Genomic DNA, 18,864 nt, shown 5'->3' on the forward strand with positions numbered 1-18,864 from the left:
TGGTTTCCCCCTGTGAGGCCAACGGAGAGGCTGCCAGAAAAGCCCGGAAATTGCAGGCAGAAAAGTGAAGGGGTAAAGGGGTGTGTGTGGGACAGTGCGGGAAGACGGCAAGGGAGGGAGGTGTCTCGGAATGAGGCTGGCTCACTCACGGAACCGCCGACAGGATCGTGGGTGGCAGGTGCTGCCCGCCCGAGAGCTGGCCCAGGTTTTCAAAACTCTCCAAGGTTTCTCAATCTTCCCCTGGTGGCCCCCATGCTCCTCCCAGGCCATGTCCCAGCCGGTAGTTCCGTCCTTAACACAGCTCAGTTCCCATAAATGGGATGTCTTGGGGCCAGTGGGAGTGGAATGGGACAGGTATAAAAAGGAAGTGCGAGGCCCTGGGAAGAGGCCCCGTCCAGGCAGCTGCACTCAGGAGCTGAGGTCGCAGGAGACACGGCCACACCACGGCCCCACCCACTGCAGCCAGGATGCTTCTGAGGGCGGCTCAGACAGGTGCCTGCAGCACTCAAGGCCGGCTTGGTCGTGGGTTTTCGGGCTGAGAGCCCCAGACAGCCCTCAGAGCCACTGCACACAGGGGCTGGCCTCCTCTGTCCTGGGGAGGGGAGGGAGGGGAAACAGAGTCACTGAAGGGAGGAAGAAGGGGGGAGGAGGAGGAGGAGACAGAGGCCGGGCAATTGGTGTTAAGGCCTCATTGCCTGGGTGGGGTGGAGCAGAAGGAAGGGCAGGAAGTGCTCCCAGGGGCCTGACTCTGGATTCCCCTCCAGGCTTTGTGGTCCTGATCCTGCTGCAGAGCTGTAAGTAACCCCTGGATGGGCGCGGGAGGGCGATGTGGAGGGGACGTGGGGGCCTCGGTCCTGGCAGCGGGGAGCACCTGCCAGCTGCTTCTGTGATTCAAATGGCTCAGAAACACTAACAGCTGCTAAACCAAGGCGATACGCATGTGGATGCTTACTACGCTCTTCTCTATTTTTTCCGTACATTTGAAATTTTTCAAAATAAAATCCATCCAAAGGCTCTGGTGCACTGAGGGCGCGGACCCGTCTTGGCCTGGTGGGCACCGCGGTGGGCCTAGGGGCAGCCTGGGTGAGGACGCCCACTGTTCCTCCGCAACCACGAGGGCGGGAAAGGCTCACTCCGCAGCAGGAGGGCGTAGGGTGAGGAGAGGAACGACTTCCCGGTCCTCTGTGCCTGTGCCCGCCCTGGGGGACGGGCTGAGGGGCACCGGGGACCGCCATCCCGGGTGGGTGACAAGTTAGGGACAGTCCCGCAGGAAGGCAGGGAAGCAGCGGCCAGAGCATCCCAGATGGACCACCCCTTGCAGGGGTCCTTAGTCTCCACCCTGAGGGCAGTTCTGGGCTGGGTGCCTCCTCTCCTTCCAGGCCACTGCCTCCAGGAAGCCCTCTTTACTTGCTCCGAGTCCCATTTTACCTTTAGTCACCAGCCCCCACCCTCAGGGCACATCTGCGGGATGCTTACCCACTGCATTTTATCTGCTCAAAGCATTTTCAGAATAGGCCTTCTTCTCATCAGAGGCGGGGGCAGCTGAGCCAGCGCCTTATGCTTAGAATTCTAACTGGACTCACATCTCAGCCCGGCCTGCGCTCAGGGCAGGGCTCAGCCGGAGGCGCCGGCTCAGGCCTGGCTCAGGCCCCACCCCAGGCTTCTTCTCCAGGCTCTGCACACAAACTGGTCTGCTACTATACCAACTGGTCCCAGTACCGGAAGGGTGATGGGAGCTGCCTTCCCGATGCCATCGACCCCTTCCTCTGCACCCACGTCATCTACAGCTTCGCCAACATAAGCAACAACGAGATCGACACCTGGGAGTGGAATGATGTCACGCTCTATGACACGCTGAACACACTCAAGAGCAGGTTGGGCCACAGACTGCCAGGACAGGAGGGAGTTGGAGGGCTAGACCGGCTGGTCTCAGGGCACGGCACCTCTGCTGGGGACGCGGGTGACGGCCCCCGGGACCCTGCTGGGGAATCCGAGGGCCCGGGCTTCCGTGGGAGCAGGTGATGAGCACCCATGCTGGGCCAGACCTGGTGATGGCGAAGGCAGGCTACAGAAGGAGCCTAGTGGAGCTCCCGGGGCAGGGTGGGGGGGGGGGCAGCCCTCTCCCCCACTGGCGGTGCCTCTCCAGGGAACATGGGAAATGCTCACGACTCTATTTTGCCGTATCCTGGTTTCCCCACTCAGGGGATCAAACGTGGGCCGCGTACCTCAGGGTGGTTGGGAGGCCCTCCCGCCCAGCGCTGAAAGCCTTCAGCAGCCTCCCACCCCCGGGGCCACTCATGTTACAACAGCCTCATTCCACCCAGCCCTCCTGCCTCCCTGTGCCCCACAGGAACCCCAACCTGAAGACCCTCCTGTCTGTTGGAGGATGGAGCTTTGGTTCTCAAAGGTAGGAGCCAACTCCCGGAGAATGGAATGGGGGTGAGGAGGCACAGACCTTCCCCACCCACTCTGCAGGGTCCTGAGAGCCCCAGACTGATAAGGCACAGGGGCCTAAATGGTTGCCAGGCGCCCACCCCGTGAACAGCCCCAAAACCTGAGCCTGGAGAAGAAGAGGGCCTTGCCAAGAGTCACATAGCCCGTTGCCAGTTGGTCTTCCGACTCTGCCCATGCTCCATTTACTGCCTCCCAAAGTTGAAAACACAGAACTTCTGGGAGAGACTGCCCTAAGCACTGGGAGGAGAGAGATGGAAAGAATGGAAAAGTTGGGAGTTAGAGAGCCTGGAGGACTCCCTGAAGTGGGTAGGGTTGGAGCAGGGTGTGAAGGGGGGGGCAGACGCAGCTCTGATATCTCCCACCTACTGAGTGACCACTGGGCATCAGGCACCCCACCCAGCCACGACCACAGGTGATCCCCCAGCAGCACCGGGCACACAGCAATTGTCCCCACTTCACAGACAAGGAAACTGAGATGCAGGCTGCGAACTTTCCGAGGTGGCTTGGCTAGTAGGCGTTATCGCAGGGCCTGGAAACCGGAGCCGCCGCTCCAGAGCTCTGTCTCAGGGGCCCGGAGGTGGGTCCTGCCCCAGCCATGCCCTCTGGGGTGCTGGGGTTCAGGCCCCTGCTTTCCAAGGCCTCAGAAACCCCTGGAGACAGCCATGGCCCCCAGCGGGTCAGCGCTGAGCACTCTCCCGGGGTGATCTGGGCCCTAGATTTTCCAAAATAGCCTCCAAGACCCAGAGTCGCAGGCTTTTCATCAAGTCAGTGCCACCGTTTCTGCGAACCCACGGCTTCGACGGGCTGGACCTGGCCTGGCTCCACCCCGAGCGGAGAGACAAGCGCCACTTCACCACACTGGTCAAGGTGCTGGTCGGTCGGGGAGAGCGGGGGCGAGGGGGGCTGGCCCCAGGGAGTGGGGTGGGCCAGAGCTGTCTTCAGCCGCTGGCCCCCCGAGGGCAGGAGGACAGGGGTCTGAGGTCTGGGGTCTGGGACCCAAACCAGGGAAGGACCAACTGGCCTGTGCCCCGAGATCTTAGACAACAAGGGGGATATCTCGTGACTGTGCTGGAGGTGCGGTGGGGTCCGCAGAGGCCGGAGGGCACCAAGCAGAGCACCCCCCGCACCGTCACCCATCACTGCCTACTGAGCAGGGAGCATCATTACCACCTGTTTGATCCGCAGCAGGCACTGCCTTGGCCGTATCTGAAGGGTGCGGCCCGAGCATTTCTATCACCCAGGGGCACACTGATTGTCTAAACAAATTGTCCATAGTGCCAACATTATTTTAATTTTAAAGACCACTTTAATTTTGTGGTCTCATTTACTGGCATGAACAAAACACAAACTGAAAAACAAAGTTCTTCCAACACGATCTGTGGGCCAACGAGGACCACCGTCTGTCCTCACGGTCCCTCTGGGACAGGCAGCAGCTGAGCATCGATGGGGACGTGTGGGGTGTGCGGATGTGACTGGTCCAAATGGTTTTTTAGGAAAAGGGTGGGTGAGACCAAGGTGCGGCCACCAATGGGTCGGTTTATCACTCCCCTGAAGCCCCGTCTGATGAGGAAGATCAGCTACCTTGAGGAGACCTTGGCCTGTGTCCAGAGACTCCCTCTCACAGCCGGGGCCCCTTTCTCTCTCTTTCTCTCTGTCTCTGTCTCTGTCTCTGTCTCTCTCTCTCTCTCTCTCTCTCTCTCGACCAGGAAATGAAGGCTGAGTTTGCGAGGGAAGCCCAGGCGGGAGCAGGGCAGCTTCTGCTGCTCAGCGCAGCAGTGTCTGCGGGGAAGGTGACCATCGACAGTGGCTACGACGTGGCGCAGATCTCCCGGTGAGTCTCCTCCGCGCGGAGTCAGGAGACTGGCTTTCTAATCCGCCGTTCTTCCAAAGACTTGATGTATGGCCTTGAGCAAGTAGTCACTTCTGCTCTCTGTGCCTCAGTCTCCCCGTCTATCAAAGGGGGCACAGTCATCCTTGTCCCTCCTCTTTCACGCGGGTATCGTGCTACGCAGCTGAGAGGGTCTCTATGAATGCATTTGCGGAAAAGGAAGTAGGAAATGCTGCACAATCTGGCCCATCACCGCCGAGCACGTTCTCCGCCCGGGGCTTTCCTCCACGGAGTGTGGCCACTGGGGACGCGGCACAGCAGCAACAACACTGGGCATTTCTAGACCCCGAGGCACCTTCACACACATACACCTCCCTGTTCACCCCTCCTCGCCGCCCTGCCTTCTTCTGCACACGAGGATGAGCAGTGCTCAGCCAGGAGGGGCTGATGTCTCAGTGGAAGCAGACACGGACCTTAGGGAGCCCAGGAGTAAAGACGAAGGCTCTTCACTATGACTTTTCAGAAGCTTCTTTATGATCTTGGGGAGGTGTAGACTCAGTGTTGAAACCGACCGTTCAGGAGGAAGGAGCTAGATCGCTCTCGACCACCTGCCCCGAACACCTGAAGCTCATGTCCACGCAATCCACATGCGTGTGTAAAGCTTCCTCCCCGCCCCAGTGGCCTGTGGGTTCAGGCCATCCTTTGCTCCAACTCTTTCCCCACCAGGCCTTGTGTTGATGCCACGTTCAATCTGCTTTCAGGAGGATGAACGTGGCAGGGGCAGACGAGGGTGGAAGGGAAACACGGAGGCCGGCTCCCGACTGTGTGCTGGGGACGTAGCAGAGCAACTCCACCCTTGCCTTGGGCGCACTTGCGGGGCCCGGAGCCCACTCCCTGGCACGGCCTGGACAGTGGATCCGGGGCTCTAGGGGTTAAAGGCCTGCCTGGCTGCCCATCACATCGTGCTGGGGAATGGACGTGAGGCTGTAAGACTTTCTAATTTCCTGCCTCGCCCTCTGACCTCTCTTCCCTAGACACCTGGACTTCATCAGCCTTATGAGCTATGACTTTCACGGAGCCTGGCGTCAGACCACCGGACACCACAGCCCCCTGTTCCGAGGCCAGATGGATGCAAGTTCTGACCGATTCAACAATGCTGTGAGCTTGGAAGGCGGGTGGGTGGCCAGGAGGGGGCCCCAGAGACCTGTCACCTGCCTGTGCTCACACACCAGCCCTGTACACCTGGGGAATCCTGCAACGGAGGACATATGGGGCCCACTCCACAGATGAGGAAACTGAGGCCCATAGTCTGTGAGTTCTCCATGGCTGCAGGAGGGAGGAGGCAAGAGTCTAGTCTAGGCCAGCCTTGCACTTGTTGGGTAACCTGAGCCCGATTGGCTGCTGACGGTAATAATCCCTTCCTCTACCTAAGATAATATTTTTAGAGAATGGAACTACAAAATGCACTCTAGACTGCTATTATCAGCTCCTGGAAGGAAGTGAATCCCAGATGCCCAGCACACCTGGAACTGCCCCTGGTCAGGGCAGCAGTGGGAGCTGTTCGGTCTTGCCCACCTTGCCCCACCAGCACACTAACAGCTCATAACCCCCCCCTCCCCAGGACTATGCCGTGAGCTACATGCTGAGGCTGGGGGTCCCAGCCAATAAGCTGCTGATGGGCATCCCCACCTTTGGAAGGAGCTTCACTCTGGCCTCCTCTGAGACCGGTGTGGGTGCCCCCATCTCAGGGCCGGGATTATCAGGCCAGTTCACCAAGGAGGAGGGGATCCTGGCCTACTATGAGGTATGAGCTAGGGAGAAGGTAAGAGCCTCACACACTCAGAGGCCCCGAGGAGGTGAGCCTCCCACCCTGCCCCCCTCTTTTTGCTCCTTTGCGAGTAAAACACTATGTTCCGGTGAACCTAGCACCCTGAGGAGGGAGAAGAGGAGAGGTCAGGCCTCTTGCTCCCGAGTCCCCTGCAGGCACACCTGGCTGCCTGCCTGGCTCCCACGCGGCCCTCTGGTCCTAGCTGAGGTCTTCCTTCCAGCCCAGGAAAGAGCGATGGTCGAAGGGCAGGTTCCCTTGCCTGGACCCCTCTGCTGCTCTCTACCGCTTTGGGCCCCTTCGTGCCACCTCCTCGTTTCCTCCCGCTCTAAGATGCCAGAAGCAAACCAGAGTCCACCCCCCACCCCAGTGGCCTCAGGCTACAGCACCCCCAGGACCCTGGGGCATTTGCATCTAGTTTGTATAAATTTGCATGAAGACTGCAGTCTGGGGGCTGGGGGCTGGGGGCAGCTGAGCAGGATGAAGCGAGGGACTGAAGGAGACTTGGGCAGTGGCATCTCCCTGTGCCCTGCAAGGTCTCACGCAGCTCTCCGTGCCACCTGCCCTGTCCTCTGCTCAGATCTGTGACTTCCTCCGCGGAGCCTCGGTCCACAGGCTCACCAGCCAGCAGGTCCCCTACGCCACCAAGGGCAACCAGTGGGTGGGGTATGATGACCAGGAGAGCGTCAAAAACAAGGTAGGCTCTCAAGGCCTCACCCCAGGATGAAGAGGGGAAGGGAGCCCGGATTCAGGTCCCTGCACGAGGTCCTGGAGGTGCCTGCTGGTCCTGTCCCTCAGGGAGCCCAGGGGAACCCAGCTCTGCCCGCTGTGGGTCTTCCCCGCAGGTGCAGTACCTGAGGAACAGGCAGCTGGCTGGCGCCATGGTGTGGGCCCTGGACCTGGACGACTTCCGGGGCACCCTATGTGGTGGGGCTGCACGCTTCCCCCTCACCAGTGCCATCAAGGATGCGCTCACGGCGGCCTAGCCTGTGTCCTGCTCACAGGGGGGGCAGGGATGCCCTCGCCCTTGGCTCTGGCTGGCCAGGAGCCTATCGCCCGCCCTGCTGAGCACCCCCCAGCCTCAGTCTCCCTGCCTTGGGCCCCCGTAGAGGAGCCCCCAGCTCAGCTCCGGTGCACAAGCGGGTAGAGGGGGGCCCTGGGCAGCTGGGGCCTGGGGAGGGCAGAGCGCGGGACACAGCTCAGCAACCCCTTCGGATTCGTGAAAATGCTCGATGGCCCCAGCCCCACACGGAGGTGCCTTCGACCCCCTCCCCAGGCGTCCTTGCCAAAGAAGGCCATTTGGCCAGTGCTGCCCCACGCAGCCAAGCACGTCCCACGAAGCAGCCGCCGCACGAATCGCCCTCTCAGGGCCCAACTTGAAACCCTGCGGCCAGGAACATGACCATGTCCCACCACTTCCCCTTCCTAATTCCGCAGCCGCGGCTCAATAAAGCACCAGGGCTTTCGCGTGTTGGCGCTTGCTTGGCCCGTCTCTGTGGCCCCACGGGGCTCCCGGGGCTCCCCTCCCTCGCCTCTTCCGCATTCCTCTCTGAGGCTTGGGGGCTTGGAGCTTGTAGGAGGTGCAGCAGGAGAGGCTCCCCTGGCCTCTTCTGGGCCCCAGAGAGCCCCAAAAGGGGGCCAACCCCCTCAGATCCATCCACCGAGGATTTAACCCAGGAGGACTGACGGCTTTCCAGGTATTGACGTAGTCCAGGCCTCTTGACGCAGTTCCTTGTTCAAAGAAGCCTCTTCTGTTTCCCAGAGGGTAGCAGGTGCTAGGAAGGAAGTCGCTTCATTCCAAACCCTCATCTCTGAGCGCCTGGGAGGGGTAGGGAGCCAACCCAAGGCCAGGTGAGAGAGCCCCGACCCTAGCCACTCAGGGCCAGAAGAAGACCCCGGAGCCCTCCTGCACCCTCCCCCCAGCCCAGGCTGGAGCCTCTGCAGGCTCTTCGGCCTCCTCGGAGACTCCCGGAGGCCGTAGGTGGCTCATGAACTTAAGGACCCCCTCCATTGCTGGTCTGAAACAGGTGTCCTAGGGCCGCAGCTCAGCCCTCTGCCTCCCTCGTCTCTCCTCTTGGGACCCACTGGGCCCTCAGGCTGGCTGGGGACACGAGCCGGCAGGCAGTGGGATGGGACTACATGGGGTGGGCTCCAAAGACCAGCCAGGCTTCCAGCCTTGACGAGGTAGAAGTGCTCTCATCAGGTTTCTGTGCATCTCCCAGGGCCCCCAGCAGCCCTTGTGTCCAGAGCCCAGATGCACACTCCAAAGTCAAAGGGAATTTCTGTGTGGATTCCCTCCTGTGTGGACTATCCATTTGTGACACTGGTTTGAGGTGTAGGGAAGGAGGTACCTATTGGCCACCCTGAAACCTGAACCGGCTGGAGCTGGGCAGATGCAACTGATCCCAAGGTCACTAAAGGCAAAGAAAGTGAGAACGTGGCCAAAGCCGCAGGAGGGCACCTGGCAGCACATCGCGGGCCAGGTGGCCGGGTGCTCGCCAACCCCTGCCCCTTGCCCACCGCACCACACGAGGGTCTTCGAAACCCCAGGGCTGCCCACCCTCCAGGGTAGCCCAGCCCCGTCCTCCTCCCTGGAGCCACCCTTCCCCCAGCCTGGGCCAGGCTCCCCGGGCTGACTCAGGGTCCGGCAGAGTTAGTCACATTCACTTATAGCTGTGGAGTCAGAGGCCAGGGATGGGGATCGGGTCTCCGGGGCCCGCCTCCTGCCTGGCAGGACACTGAGTCACTTGGCAGAGGGCAAGGCACCCAGGCCGGGCCGGACCCCGGGGCTCCCCAGGCCCTCTGCGGCCACTCTGCCACAGATGGCCGGCAGCGACAGGAGCCCCAGGGCAAGGGGGACAGCCCGCGTGTGGCTGGGGGCCCTAAGTCAACGACATGTGTATTTATTTTTAAATGTTGGGAGATACCATACACGCTAAAGAATGTGCGAGATGGATTTGTGTCATTTAGAGAATGACTGGTGAGAACCGGTGAAACCCCACACCCCCGGGATGGGAAATGAGACCTCAGCAGTGTCCCCGAAACCCCTCCAGCTCAGACCCCCCATCCCTCCGCCTGCAGGCAGCCACTCCTGACCCCTCTGCCTCCCTCTGGGGTCTCATCATCTAGAAGCCCCTGGAGGAAGGGAGCCTGGGGGTGCCTGTGTTTGCACCGAACATGGGGGGGTCCCGCCGCTCTGTGAGCCTTCCTCCCTTCATTCGCCTGGAAGTTGTTCCATCTGTCACGTCACCGCCCCCCACCCCCGCCCAGGCAAGCTGCAGTTGGTTCGTCGGGTCCCATATTCTGGTTATGGGGGCGCGCGCTCCGCAGTGGGGGGACAGCTGCTGCCCCGGCTTGGGCTACCACAGGTGATGCTGCTGGGCGTGTCCACGAGCATGTCTCCGGGGCTTGCGGGTGATGTTTCCAGGGCTGTCGCTGTTGGGCCGCAGATGGGCCCATTTTCTGTTTTTACCAGGTGCCACCTCACTTTTTCCAAAGGGATGCCTCTGACCACCCCTCGCGCCGGCAACGGCAGCTCTGTGGCCTCCCCTCCTCCTGACACGGGGGTATGTTCAGGCTCCTTAAATGATTGCCAGCCTGAATGTCTTATTGGGTGAATGAATCAGTGAGGGGACACTCGGTGGTACTGACCCCATTACCCTCCTCGCAGATGCCCACGCCCGGCTTCGAAGAGTCAGAGTGCTGCCCTCCTCTGGGGTCTCTTCCGGCCGGGCCCGGTGACTTCACCTCACTTGCGAGGGCTAGGGGACTGTCACCGGGACTGGGGAGCCCGAGTCTGATCCAGCCTCTCCAGCAGAGGCAGTGACATAACAGGGGGCCTGGGGCCGCGGCGCTGGAAGAGCTTCCTCCAAGCAGCCTCACCCTGGGCATCCAGCCCCCTCCCTCTCCAGAACCCTCAACCCAGCACAGCGCACGTGACAGTGCGCAGGGACCGTGAGGCCAAGGGGACTGTGGGATCCCAGGAGCAAGGCCGGGCGTGCTCCCCAGGGAAGGCCGTCTCAGGCTCTCTGGGTCCCAGCACCCAGGCCGAGAAGCCCTGGGTACAAGTGGCCCCACAGAGGCCCAGACCCAAAGCCTGGTCTGGGTTCCTCCTCCAGATGGAAGCTCTTGTTCCCACTGCGCTGGTCCCTGGCACGGGCTCCCGGCAATGTCCCATCTCACCCATCTGTGCCCGCCTCCCATCCGGCACCAACACCCTGACTGCTGTGATGGACGAGGTCGCACGCTCCTCCAGGGACCCTGCGGTTCCTCCCCCAGAGCTATTCCTGGCCTAGGCGTCTCCCTGCCCCCCAGTCCCCCTGCCTGACCTGACCCCACAGCTGGGAATCATCATTTGGCTGGGGGTGGGGCAGCCCCGGACTATATAAGCCTGGACCTAGGTGTCCCGGGCACCCTGGAGGCCCAGACCCTCCCTGCTGACCCCTGCCCACTGCAGCCTGCCCGCCCCCAGCCAGCCCGGCAATGACGGAAGAAGCCACCTCGGAGGCCCCCACCTGTGGTCCGGAGGACACTGGCTCTGAGCCTGCCCAGGCACCCCCCGCAGAGCCCTCCAGAGACGGGGCAGCATCGGAGTCGACCAGGAGTCCCACCCCTCCAGAGCCTGCCTCTCAGGCAACTGCCCCCACAGCCCCTGCAGCCCCCGCAGCCACTAAAGCTGCACCTCCCAGTGAAGGTGACAAGAGGTGGGGCAGGTGGAGGAGGGGGGCAGGCATAGCAGGGAGAGTGGGGTGGGTGGACCTCCTCAGCTCCCCGTACTTCTCCCTCAGACGTGCCCAGTGCCCCGCTGCTGCTGGCCGTGGAGGATGTGAGTGACAGCTCGGTGACCGTGAGCTGGGAGCCTCCGGAGAGCCTGGGGAGGCTGGGACTCCAGGGCTACGTGCTGGAGCTCTGCCGAGAGGGAGGTGAGCTCTGGGCTAAGCCCTGCGGACACCGGGGAGGTGGGCTTGGCTGGGCCAGCCTGGGGGCAGATACAGAGGAAGGAAGTGCACGTGGGCCCCTCCAGCCACTCACCTGCCACCTGTTGCTCGCCCCATGTGCCGCTGAGGCAGGGGGTGTCCAAATGACCTTGGGAGATCCCCCACCCCGTCCTCCAGCTCCGGGGAGCCTCTGGGTGAGTAACAGAGAGAGAAGGGTTGGGGCCAGTGGGTGCTGCTCTCATGAGAAGTGGAGACGCTGGGTCGCAGAGGAGCCTGCTTGGGGAGGGCAGGCAGGAGGTAGAGGCCAGGGAAGCCAGGAGTTGAGGGGAGACAGTGGGGAGAATCAGGGGACCAGGGCCGCGGCCCACGTCCTGTTCACCCCCGTGGTGGCCAAGGTCAGCCTGGCTTCTGCCCTTGCCCACCCTGCGGTAGACTTGGCACATGTGTCCTGCCCTCTCCAGGCCGTAGCCACACCTCCCCCGGCCACCTTCCCTGGGTTTTAACACCAGGTGTCTTTGGTGCCATCTGACAAGAAGTCAGAGAAGGAGAGCAAGAGAGAAATAAGGCCCAGGATGGGAGGAGGGTCAGCTTCCCCAGGTCACCAGGGAGAAGGAAAACCCCGGTGAGTAGGGCGCCCATGGTCACGAAGCCGGGGCCTTCCGTGCCGTCGCTTTCCCCAGCCTCGGAGTGGGTGCCTGTGAACGCCCGGCCCGTGATGGTGACTCAGCAGACCGTGCGGAACCTGGCGCTGGGAGACAAGTTCTTCCTGCGTGTGGCTGCAGTGAGCTCTGCGGGGGCCGGCCCACCAGCGGTGCTCAAACAGCCCGTCCACATCCAGCAGATCATCGGTAAAGCCCATCCTTTCCTCTCCTGCCCCCCAGCCCGTCCCAGGCACCTCATCGATAGGTGGGCCAACGGGCGGAGGAAAGAGAACAGGCACCTCCCCGTTCCCCCCGGCACGTGCACAAGCCTCACGCTCTCCCCACCCTGCCTCCAGAAAGTTCCAGGTTCCTCAGCTGCAAGCCTCAGGAGGTCAAAGAGACCGTCCGCCTGAGGGGCCCAGCCCCAAGCATTGGGAGAGGGGCTCCCTGACCCCCAGAAATGAAAGCTCAAGCTCCCCAGGTCAGCCTCCTTGGCCTCCCAGTGCTAAGAGCCGCTCTGCTCTTCCTCCCAGCTCATCTGAATCCCTCCAGCGGCCATGGGAGCTTCTTTCCTGCCCATTTTCTGCTCGTGTCACATGGCCTGAGTTCTAGGTCCTCCCAAAGGTTTTGGAACAGAGAGAAGTCTTTGCTTGCCTCTTATCCCACCAAGTCCCTAGTGGGAGAAAGATGAGAGCCTGCGGGCCCACGGAGCCTGCTCCGTCCCCAGAGGGCAGCGGGGCGCTGGGGGGCAGCTGCCGTCCCTTTGCTGCAGTTCTATTTGCAGGGCATTAGCCTCCCACCTGCCCTCGCTCCCTTCCCAGAGCCGATCGGGTTTCGGTCTGTTAATGGCAGTGAGTCATTTGGTCTGATCCGAGGTCTCTGGGGACAGCCCAGGGCCCAAGGTGAAGAGCGACACAAGCCAGCAGGTGGCCCGAGCCCTCTCCGCCTTCCTTCTTGTTCTTCCACACCCACAGTTTTTTTTTTTTCACACCCACAGTTTTGAACGAGGCCTCCAAAACAAGGGGGCTTCGGGGCCACGGCAGGGGTCAAGTTCGATTCAAGGAAATACTTCTCAACCTCAAGGCCCAAGAGATGGGGGCCCTGGGGCAAGGGAGGTCAGAGCCACAGGCTGTGGCCGCCGGTGCATCCAAGCCGCACCTGTCCGGGGGGCCCAGGGACCGCCTTGAGATCACCCACCCCGTTAGCAGCAACGCCAGGACCGGCCTCGCACACAGGGCCAGTGACATGCCCCCAAGAGTTATGGGGTCCTCTCGGGGACCCTCCTGCCCTTCGAGTCTGGGTGAGACAGGACCGCCCCCCCCACCCCCCACCCCCCCCCCGCCGGCAGCCACAGCAGGGACGCGTCAACTCTAGCCTGGAGGTGCTGGAGGGTCCTGGGCCTGCCCCAGGGAGCTCAGACTCGGGGGGGGGGGGGGGGGGGGGCGCACGGAGGCTGGGGCCCTGTACCGCATGGCCCGGCGCTCAAGGAGCCGGCCGGACTCAGCACTCACAACTCCATTAAAGTTCCTCCGGCAGGAGAGAAGGGGATTTCCTGGAGAGAAGAGGGGGGAGGATGCCACGGGCAACAGGGACCAGCCAGGCCCTCCTCGCGCGCAGGCGGGGTGGGGACTTCGCCCAGAATCCTGGGCTGCTCAGCTGTCCCTCCTTAGCCACCTGCAGCTGCCAAGCATTCCCGGCCCCCGCAGCTGCCCCTGGAGCCTCCACTCCTTAGGCTCCCGGGCCAAGCGCCTGCACAGCTAATCCTCGGAGACACAGTGTTCCTTCTCGCCACCTCCTCCCCTGCAGCCTGTGTGCCACCGACCAACTGCTGCCACCTGTTTGCTGCCGAGGAGCCTCAGCTACCACCACTCCTGCCCCCAGACCCGGGAAGGGGGGTGGAGGGCAGGGGCCGCGCAGCCTCCCCGGGAAGGCCCGATGGCTTTGGTGCTTGCACCTGATTAGGTGGTGGTCAGAGTGGGAGCTCCCTGCCATCCAGGGGACAAGGACGGAAGTGATACTTCAGTGATATTTCCAACCGTGAGACTGAAAGGTAGTGGGGGAGGTGACAGAGGAAGAAGAGGGTGCACGTGCTCGGCCCCATCTAGGGGAAGATCCCAACCCTCCCCTACGGCCTCCCACGCAGAGACGGGCACATGGGTCCCACAGGAGCCTCTCTGGAGGTTCTGGGTTGCTGTGCAATGGAGGGAGCTGGGTTAGGAGGGGGAAGGCTGGCGACAGGTGCAGCACCCGCTCCCCACTGGGGGCACCAAGGAGCCCGCCAGGCCCCAGCTGAGCCCTGGAATGCCTGGGCTGTGGGGCAAATGCCAGCCTGGCAGGGTCAGGGCACGGAGGGAGTGCCCGGGATGCTTACGGGTTCACACCAAGGAGCCCTGCCCTCCCGGAACCTCCCAGCTCTCAGCTCCCGGCCCGCCCTGGGGGATCCGGGCCCCTGGAGCTGCGCTTCCCACAGGCAGGCAGCCCCGCACCTGCCAGGAGCCCCCTGCCCCCCCCCCCCGGGGGGACCTTCCCAGGGGTTTCCTGAGCCTGCACAGTAGCTTCCAGCCAGCAACCCCATGTGTGCTAAGCCTAGACCCTCCCTCTGACGCAGAGCCCCCCAAGATCCGAGTCCCCCGCCACCTTCGTCAGACCTACATCCGCCAGGTGGGAGAGACCGTCAACCTGCAGATTCCCTTCCAGGTACGTACGGCTCCTGCCCAGGACAACAGCCTGGGTGGAAATCACAGCCACCACATGGCGTGTGTCGGAGGAGCCCAGGAAACGTCAGGGTCCCCATGAGGTCAGGCCTATGACCCACCCAGATAGCTTCACGGTCCCTCTGTTGTACACCCGCCTCAGCTGTGACTCCTCAGCCTGTGTCCCAGGCTGGCTGGACACCTGGAAAATGAGGCTGAGTGGCACCCAGGACTCCAGCCTCCGCTGCCCCTCCCGGGAAGGGCTGCCGGGCCAGCTCCCCCGAGCACAACTCCAGAGATCCCCGGAGTTGAGAGGGGCTGGGGGTGCCAGTGCCTCCTGCACCTTCCCTGAGAGCTCCTCCCCGCAGGGGAGTCCCAAGCCTCAGGCATCTTGGACCCACGACGGCCACGCTCTGGACGCCCAGCGGGTGAATGTGCGCACCGGGGACCAGGACTCCATCCTCTTCATCCGCTCGGCCCAGCGCTCCGACTCCGGCTGCTACGAGCTCACCATGCGTCTGGAAGGCTTGGAGGCCAAGGCAGCCATCGACATCCTGGTGATTGGTACGGGGCCAGGGGAGGCAGGGCTGCCCGGCTGGGACCTTGAGACCCCACCTCCTACCAGAGCTGACGCTGATGGGACTGGGCCAGGGAGTGTGACAGGAGCCCAATCTTGGGGGTGGAGATTTTGCGGCAAGCCCTGGCATCCCCCTCATCCCCCCTCACGCTCTGGTCCTGCAGAGAAACCTGGACCCCCCAGCAGCATCCGGCTACTGGACGTCTGGGGCTGCAACGCTGCCCTTGAGTGGATGCCGCCTCAGGACACAGGCAACACAGAGCTCCTGGGGTACACGGTGCAGAAGGCAGACAGGAAGACAGGGGTGAGGCTGCTGGGGCCGACGGGTGGGGAAGCGACCAAGGTGGCCCCCAAGGCCCAGCCCTCCAAGAGTCCAGGGGCCGAGTTCTCCTCTAACCACTGCTAGCCTGACTCCTCAAGTGGTGTTTTTTTTTAGCAAGACCCCTTCCCTCTCTGGGCCTCGTGGCCTCCTGAGGGCTGCAGTGGGGGCTCTCTGAGGCCCTTCAAGGTCTAGAGCAGCTTCTGGGAGGGTAGTGTACCTATGAATCACCTGGTCTGGTGCCCTTAATTAAGTAGGTCTGGGGCTGGAGCTGAATCCTGGCTTGCAAGAGGTTCCCAGGTGATTCTGAGTCTGCAGGTCCTCTTGGAGCAGTAGGAATTTAGAATTCTCTGAGGACCCCCGGGAGGTCATCGGAGTGATCCAGGAACCCCCTCTCCCAACGCTGGATGGCTCAGCCCCCTAGGGGTAGGGCCTGGAAGGGGCCACAGGGTGAGCGAGATGGGGAGCACAGGAGTCAGAGGAGAGGGTGACGGGCCCGGGGTCCCCGCAGCAATGGTTCACGGTGCTGGAGCGCTACCACCCGACCACCTGCACCATCTCTGACCTCATCGTGGGAAACGCCTACTCCTTTCGGGTCTTCTCGGAGAACCAGTGCGGGCTCAGTGCCACGGCCGCGACCACCAAGGAGCTAGCCCGCATCCAGAAGGCAGGTGGGTCCGGGTGTGGGACCAACACCAAGCCGGGCCTGCCCCAGCCCCCAGCTCGGCCTTTGCAGAGCATCAGCATCCCTCCCGGTGAGCCTCTCATGGGTGCTGCTCGCCAGAGCGTTCGCTGTGCCCCCTGTACGCCCACCGCACAGTTACGCACACGCTCATGCATTCACACGAGGGACTGTAAAGAAATAGGATGTGGTCGATCGATCTTAACAAACACATCACAACAAGCCCATGCAAAGGAGATGCACCCCGTGGGAGGCTGTACGCTTGTTCTGAAGCTGCTGGTGGCCGCCAGCCTCACAGCGGTCACTGGGGCTCGTGTGCAGGGTGCTCCTGGGGAGCTGCGGGGAGCTCCTCCGGGGCCTAGTGTGTGCGTGGGTGGGTGGAGCCCGGTGAGTCGGCTACAACACAAGCCTCCTGACCCCAATAGAACGGCACCCAGATGGACAGGAGAGATACGGGTATTTACTGTCTCCACACGGCCCCGTGACCTGCTTGCGTCAAATACGAAATGCCAAGACCTTGCTCCCCGCCACCCTGCCATTTCCAGGCCCCCCTGCCGCACGGAGTCTGTGTGGGCTCCGGAAGGCACACTCTTTTTAACACCAGCCTGTGCTGCACAGAATTAGGAAGAAATTCTGGTTTAAAAAAGGAAAGTCAGCCAGGTTTCCAAAGACAACAGAGACGAAATGTGGTCTTTCTGGGTTGCAAGTTCCCAGCCTTGGCCAAGAGCATCTCATCTGGCCCGTTTCCCTGCTCGTTGCCTCCCGTCCCCTCCCCGACCACCTAGGCACGGTCACGGCTTTCCTCTGCCTCTCTGAGACCGTCTGTCTCTAAGTTCTCACATGGTGGCCATGCCGGGCTCCCCGAAGGCCCCGGGGGCCCAGGGTCCTGCCCGCGGCTCCTTTATCCCACAGCAGCAATGCAATGGTTTGTCTCCTGCCCCTGTGATGCCAAGATCCTCTTCCAGGCCGTCGGCTCTCTGCCCGGAGCCATGGTCATCATGTGATTTCCTATCATTTGGCCCCAAACTCACCAAGTGATGTTGGGCAACTCGCTCACCCATGAAGGGCCTTAATTTCCCATCTGTCCGGTAGCGATAACAGAGACGCCCTTGCAGAGGGATGCCATGTAGGTTAAGTGAGACGACCCAACTGTACGCTAGAGTGATTATTTTCGGAAAATGGATGAAGTCAGCTCTAAGAGGTCTATTTGCCCCCTTTGTCTCCTGAACCCAGATATTGTTGCCAAAACTAAAGGGTTTGTGGAGCGAGACTTCTCCGAAGCCCCGTCGTTTACCCAGCCCCTGGCTGACCACACCTCCACCCCTGGCTACAGCACGCAGCTCTTCTGCAGTGTCCGAGCATCGCCCAAGGTGAGGGCCAGGCCCCGCTGTGCCGGGGGGGATGGGGGGGTGGGGGGCTTGCGGAGTCTCCCAGGCAGCTCCTTCCAAGCCCAACCCAGCCCATCACCTCCTCGGCCCTCCTCTGCCCGCGCCCCCCCAGCCCAAGATCATCTGGATGAAAAACAACATGGACATCCAGGGTGACCCCAAATACCGTGCCCTCTCGGAGCAAGGCGTCTGCACTCTGGAGATCCGTAAGCCCAGCCCCTTTGATTCGGGCGTCTACACCTGCAAGGCCATCAATGTGCTAGGGGAGGCGTCTGTGGACTGCCGGCTGGAGGTCAAAGGTAAAGGTAAGAAGAAAGTCCTTCCCCAGGGGTGGTCCCTTAATAGAGGCCACCTCCTCTCCTGCTGGGCACGACGAGCCTGGGTGCCTGCAATCGAGGCAAGACAATGGGACAGCAAAGACAGAGAGGGCCAGCTGGCAGAAGGATTTCCCAAGCGGGAGGACGGCCCCACGTGGGTGAAGGAGGTAGCTGAGTCTGCCACTTGGGCTGCTTGGAGCCCCTCTCCTCCCATGACCCCCAGCTTGGGCTTGGGTCCCCCACTCTGACTGTGGCATCTCTTCCAGCGTCAGCCACACACTGAGGAGCGACAGGAGGCTGCGATGAGGACGGTAAATGGTTGGACCCTCTGCCTCGGGGTGTGCAGAGCCCAGAACAGGGGTGGGGGGTACAGGGGAAGGTGGTAGTCGCCCATGGAGACAAACCCGCAGTCCCGGGCTGGGTGCGCATAGGACAGGCGTCCAGGCCTGGCTCTGAGTGCCCCCGGCCAGGGCATTCCCTTGGCTCCCCTTGTCAGCAAAGTGGGAACAAGGACCTGAGTCCCCCCCACCCCAAGGTGGTTGGGAGGCTCTGGACCAGTTGGGAGGCCTCCCGGAGCCGCGGTGGCCTTGTGTGCATAGGACAGGGGGCCTGGGAAGGACGGGGGGCTGCGTCCCTCTGCCCCGGCTCATGTCTTCAGCAGGGCGGTGGGGCCCAGGGCTGCCCAGCACCAGGCTCATGCAGCATGTTCTCTGGCAGGTGCTGCAGACTTGGGGAGCCGGGGCCCGCCAGGCTCAGGATCATGCCCCAGAGCCCAGTTTCCATGGTGACGGCTGATGGCTTTGCCCCCAATACCTGCCTAGCCTCTTCCCCCCCAGAGGCTGGAGCCCAGAAGCCAGGGTAGGCCTGGCAGGGCCAAGGCCAGGCTCCCTGGGCGTGAGGGGCCCGGAAGGTGCAAAGACTGGGGTGCCCTGCAGAGTCGCGCTCTGGGTGAGAGCCACTCAAATAAAGGTGTGTGGTGTTACCGTGTGGGGCCTCCGTGACAGTGAGCACCCCGGCGATGGGAGGCGCCGTGTCACCGTGAGCGGGGTGAATGCGTCAGCTGAGGGGGTCTCCACACATGACACCTGGAGGAACGTGCTGGTGGGAGGGACTCCGGATGCCACGGGGCTCTCCAGATGTGAGATTTTTTAGGATCGTGCCTTCATGTTCAGGGTGTGCTCGGCCGAGAGCATAACTATAGGA

The 18,864-nt window shown here is 62.3% G+C and overlaps 2 protein-coding genes across 3 annotated transcripts; both read left to right on the plus strand.

Moving 5' to 3' along the window:
- Positions 1-323: 323 nt before the first annotated feature.
- On the plus strand, positions 324-7,578 carry CHI3L1 (chitinase 3 like 1). Of its 2 annotated transcripts, none has more exons than XM_025458462.3 (10): positions 324-492; positions 765-794; positions 1,673-1,874; positions 2,351-2,407; positions 3,171-3,321; positions 4,161-4,285; positions 5,317-5,440; positions 5,904-6,086; positions 6,644-6,804; positions 6,953-7,578. In XM_025458462.3, exons 1-10 carry the CDS (start codon positions 468-470, stop codon positions 6,963-6,965), a joined length of 1,071 nt encoding a protein of 356 aa, XP_025314247.1. In that variant the 5' UTR covers positions 324-467; the 3' UTR covers positions 6,966-7,578. The 2 variants fall into 2 exon arrangements, with proteins under 2 accessions (XP_025314247.1, XP_025314246.1); XM_025458461.3 differs by having other exon boundaries at positions 330-492; positions 6,688-6,804.
- A 1,889-nt stretch (positions 7,579-9,467) lies between these two features.
- MYBPH (myosin binding protein H) lies at positions 9,468-18,648 on the plus strand. Its single transcript, XM_025458460.3, has 12 exons — positions 9,468-9,673; positions 9,778-10,800; positions 10,895-11,029; positions 11,725-11,892; positions 14,294-14,382; positions 14,747-14,942; positions 15,120-15,259; positions 15,786-15,945; positions 17,190-17,326; positions 17,457-17,649; positions 17,928-17,972; positions 18,379-18,648. The coding sequence occupies exons 2-11, from the start codon at positions 10,590-10,592 to the stop codon at positions 17,942-17,944; spliced, it is 1,446 nt and encodes a 481-aa protein (XP_025314245.1). The 5' UTR covers positions 9,468-9,673; positions 9,778-10,589; the 3' UTR covers positions 17,945-17,972; positions 18,379-18,648.
- Positions 18,649-18,864: the final 216 nt, after the last annotated feature.

The sequence above is a fragment of the Canis lupus genome, chromosome 7, assembly GCF_003254725.2.
Source record: "Canis lupus dingo isolate Sandy chromosome 7, ASM325472v2, whole genome shotgun sequence".
Lineage (NCBI taxonomy): Eukaryota > Metazoa > Chordata > Mammalia > Carnivora > Canidae > Canis > Canis lupus.

Bases quoted from the DNA above. Each gene is read 5' to 3' on its own strand.
- CHI3L1 (XM_025458461.3), top strand. From the start codon at position 468: ATGCTTCTGAGGGCGGCTCAGACAG. The intron at 3,322-4,160 runs GTGCTGGTCGGT...TCTCTCGACCAG, and splicing joins ACTTCACCACACTGGTCAAG to GAAATGAAGGCTGAGTTTGC. The intron at 4,286-5,316 runs GTGAGTCTCCTC...TCTCTTCCCTAG, and splicing joins GACGTGGCGCAGATCTCCCG to ACACCTGGACTTCATCAGCC.
- MYBPH (XM_025458460.3), top strand. From the start codon at position 10,590: ATGACGGAAGAAGCCACCTCGGAGGCCCCCACCTGTGGTCCGGAGGAC. The intron at 11,893-14,293 runs GTAAAGCCCATC...CCTCTGACGCAG, and splicing joins CCACATCCAGCAGATCATCG to AGCCCCCCAAGATCCGAGTC. The intron at 17,327-17,456 runs GTGAGGGCCAGG...GCGCCCCCCCAG, and splicing joins GTGTCCGAGCATCGCCCAAG to CCCAAGATCATCTGGATGAA.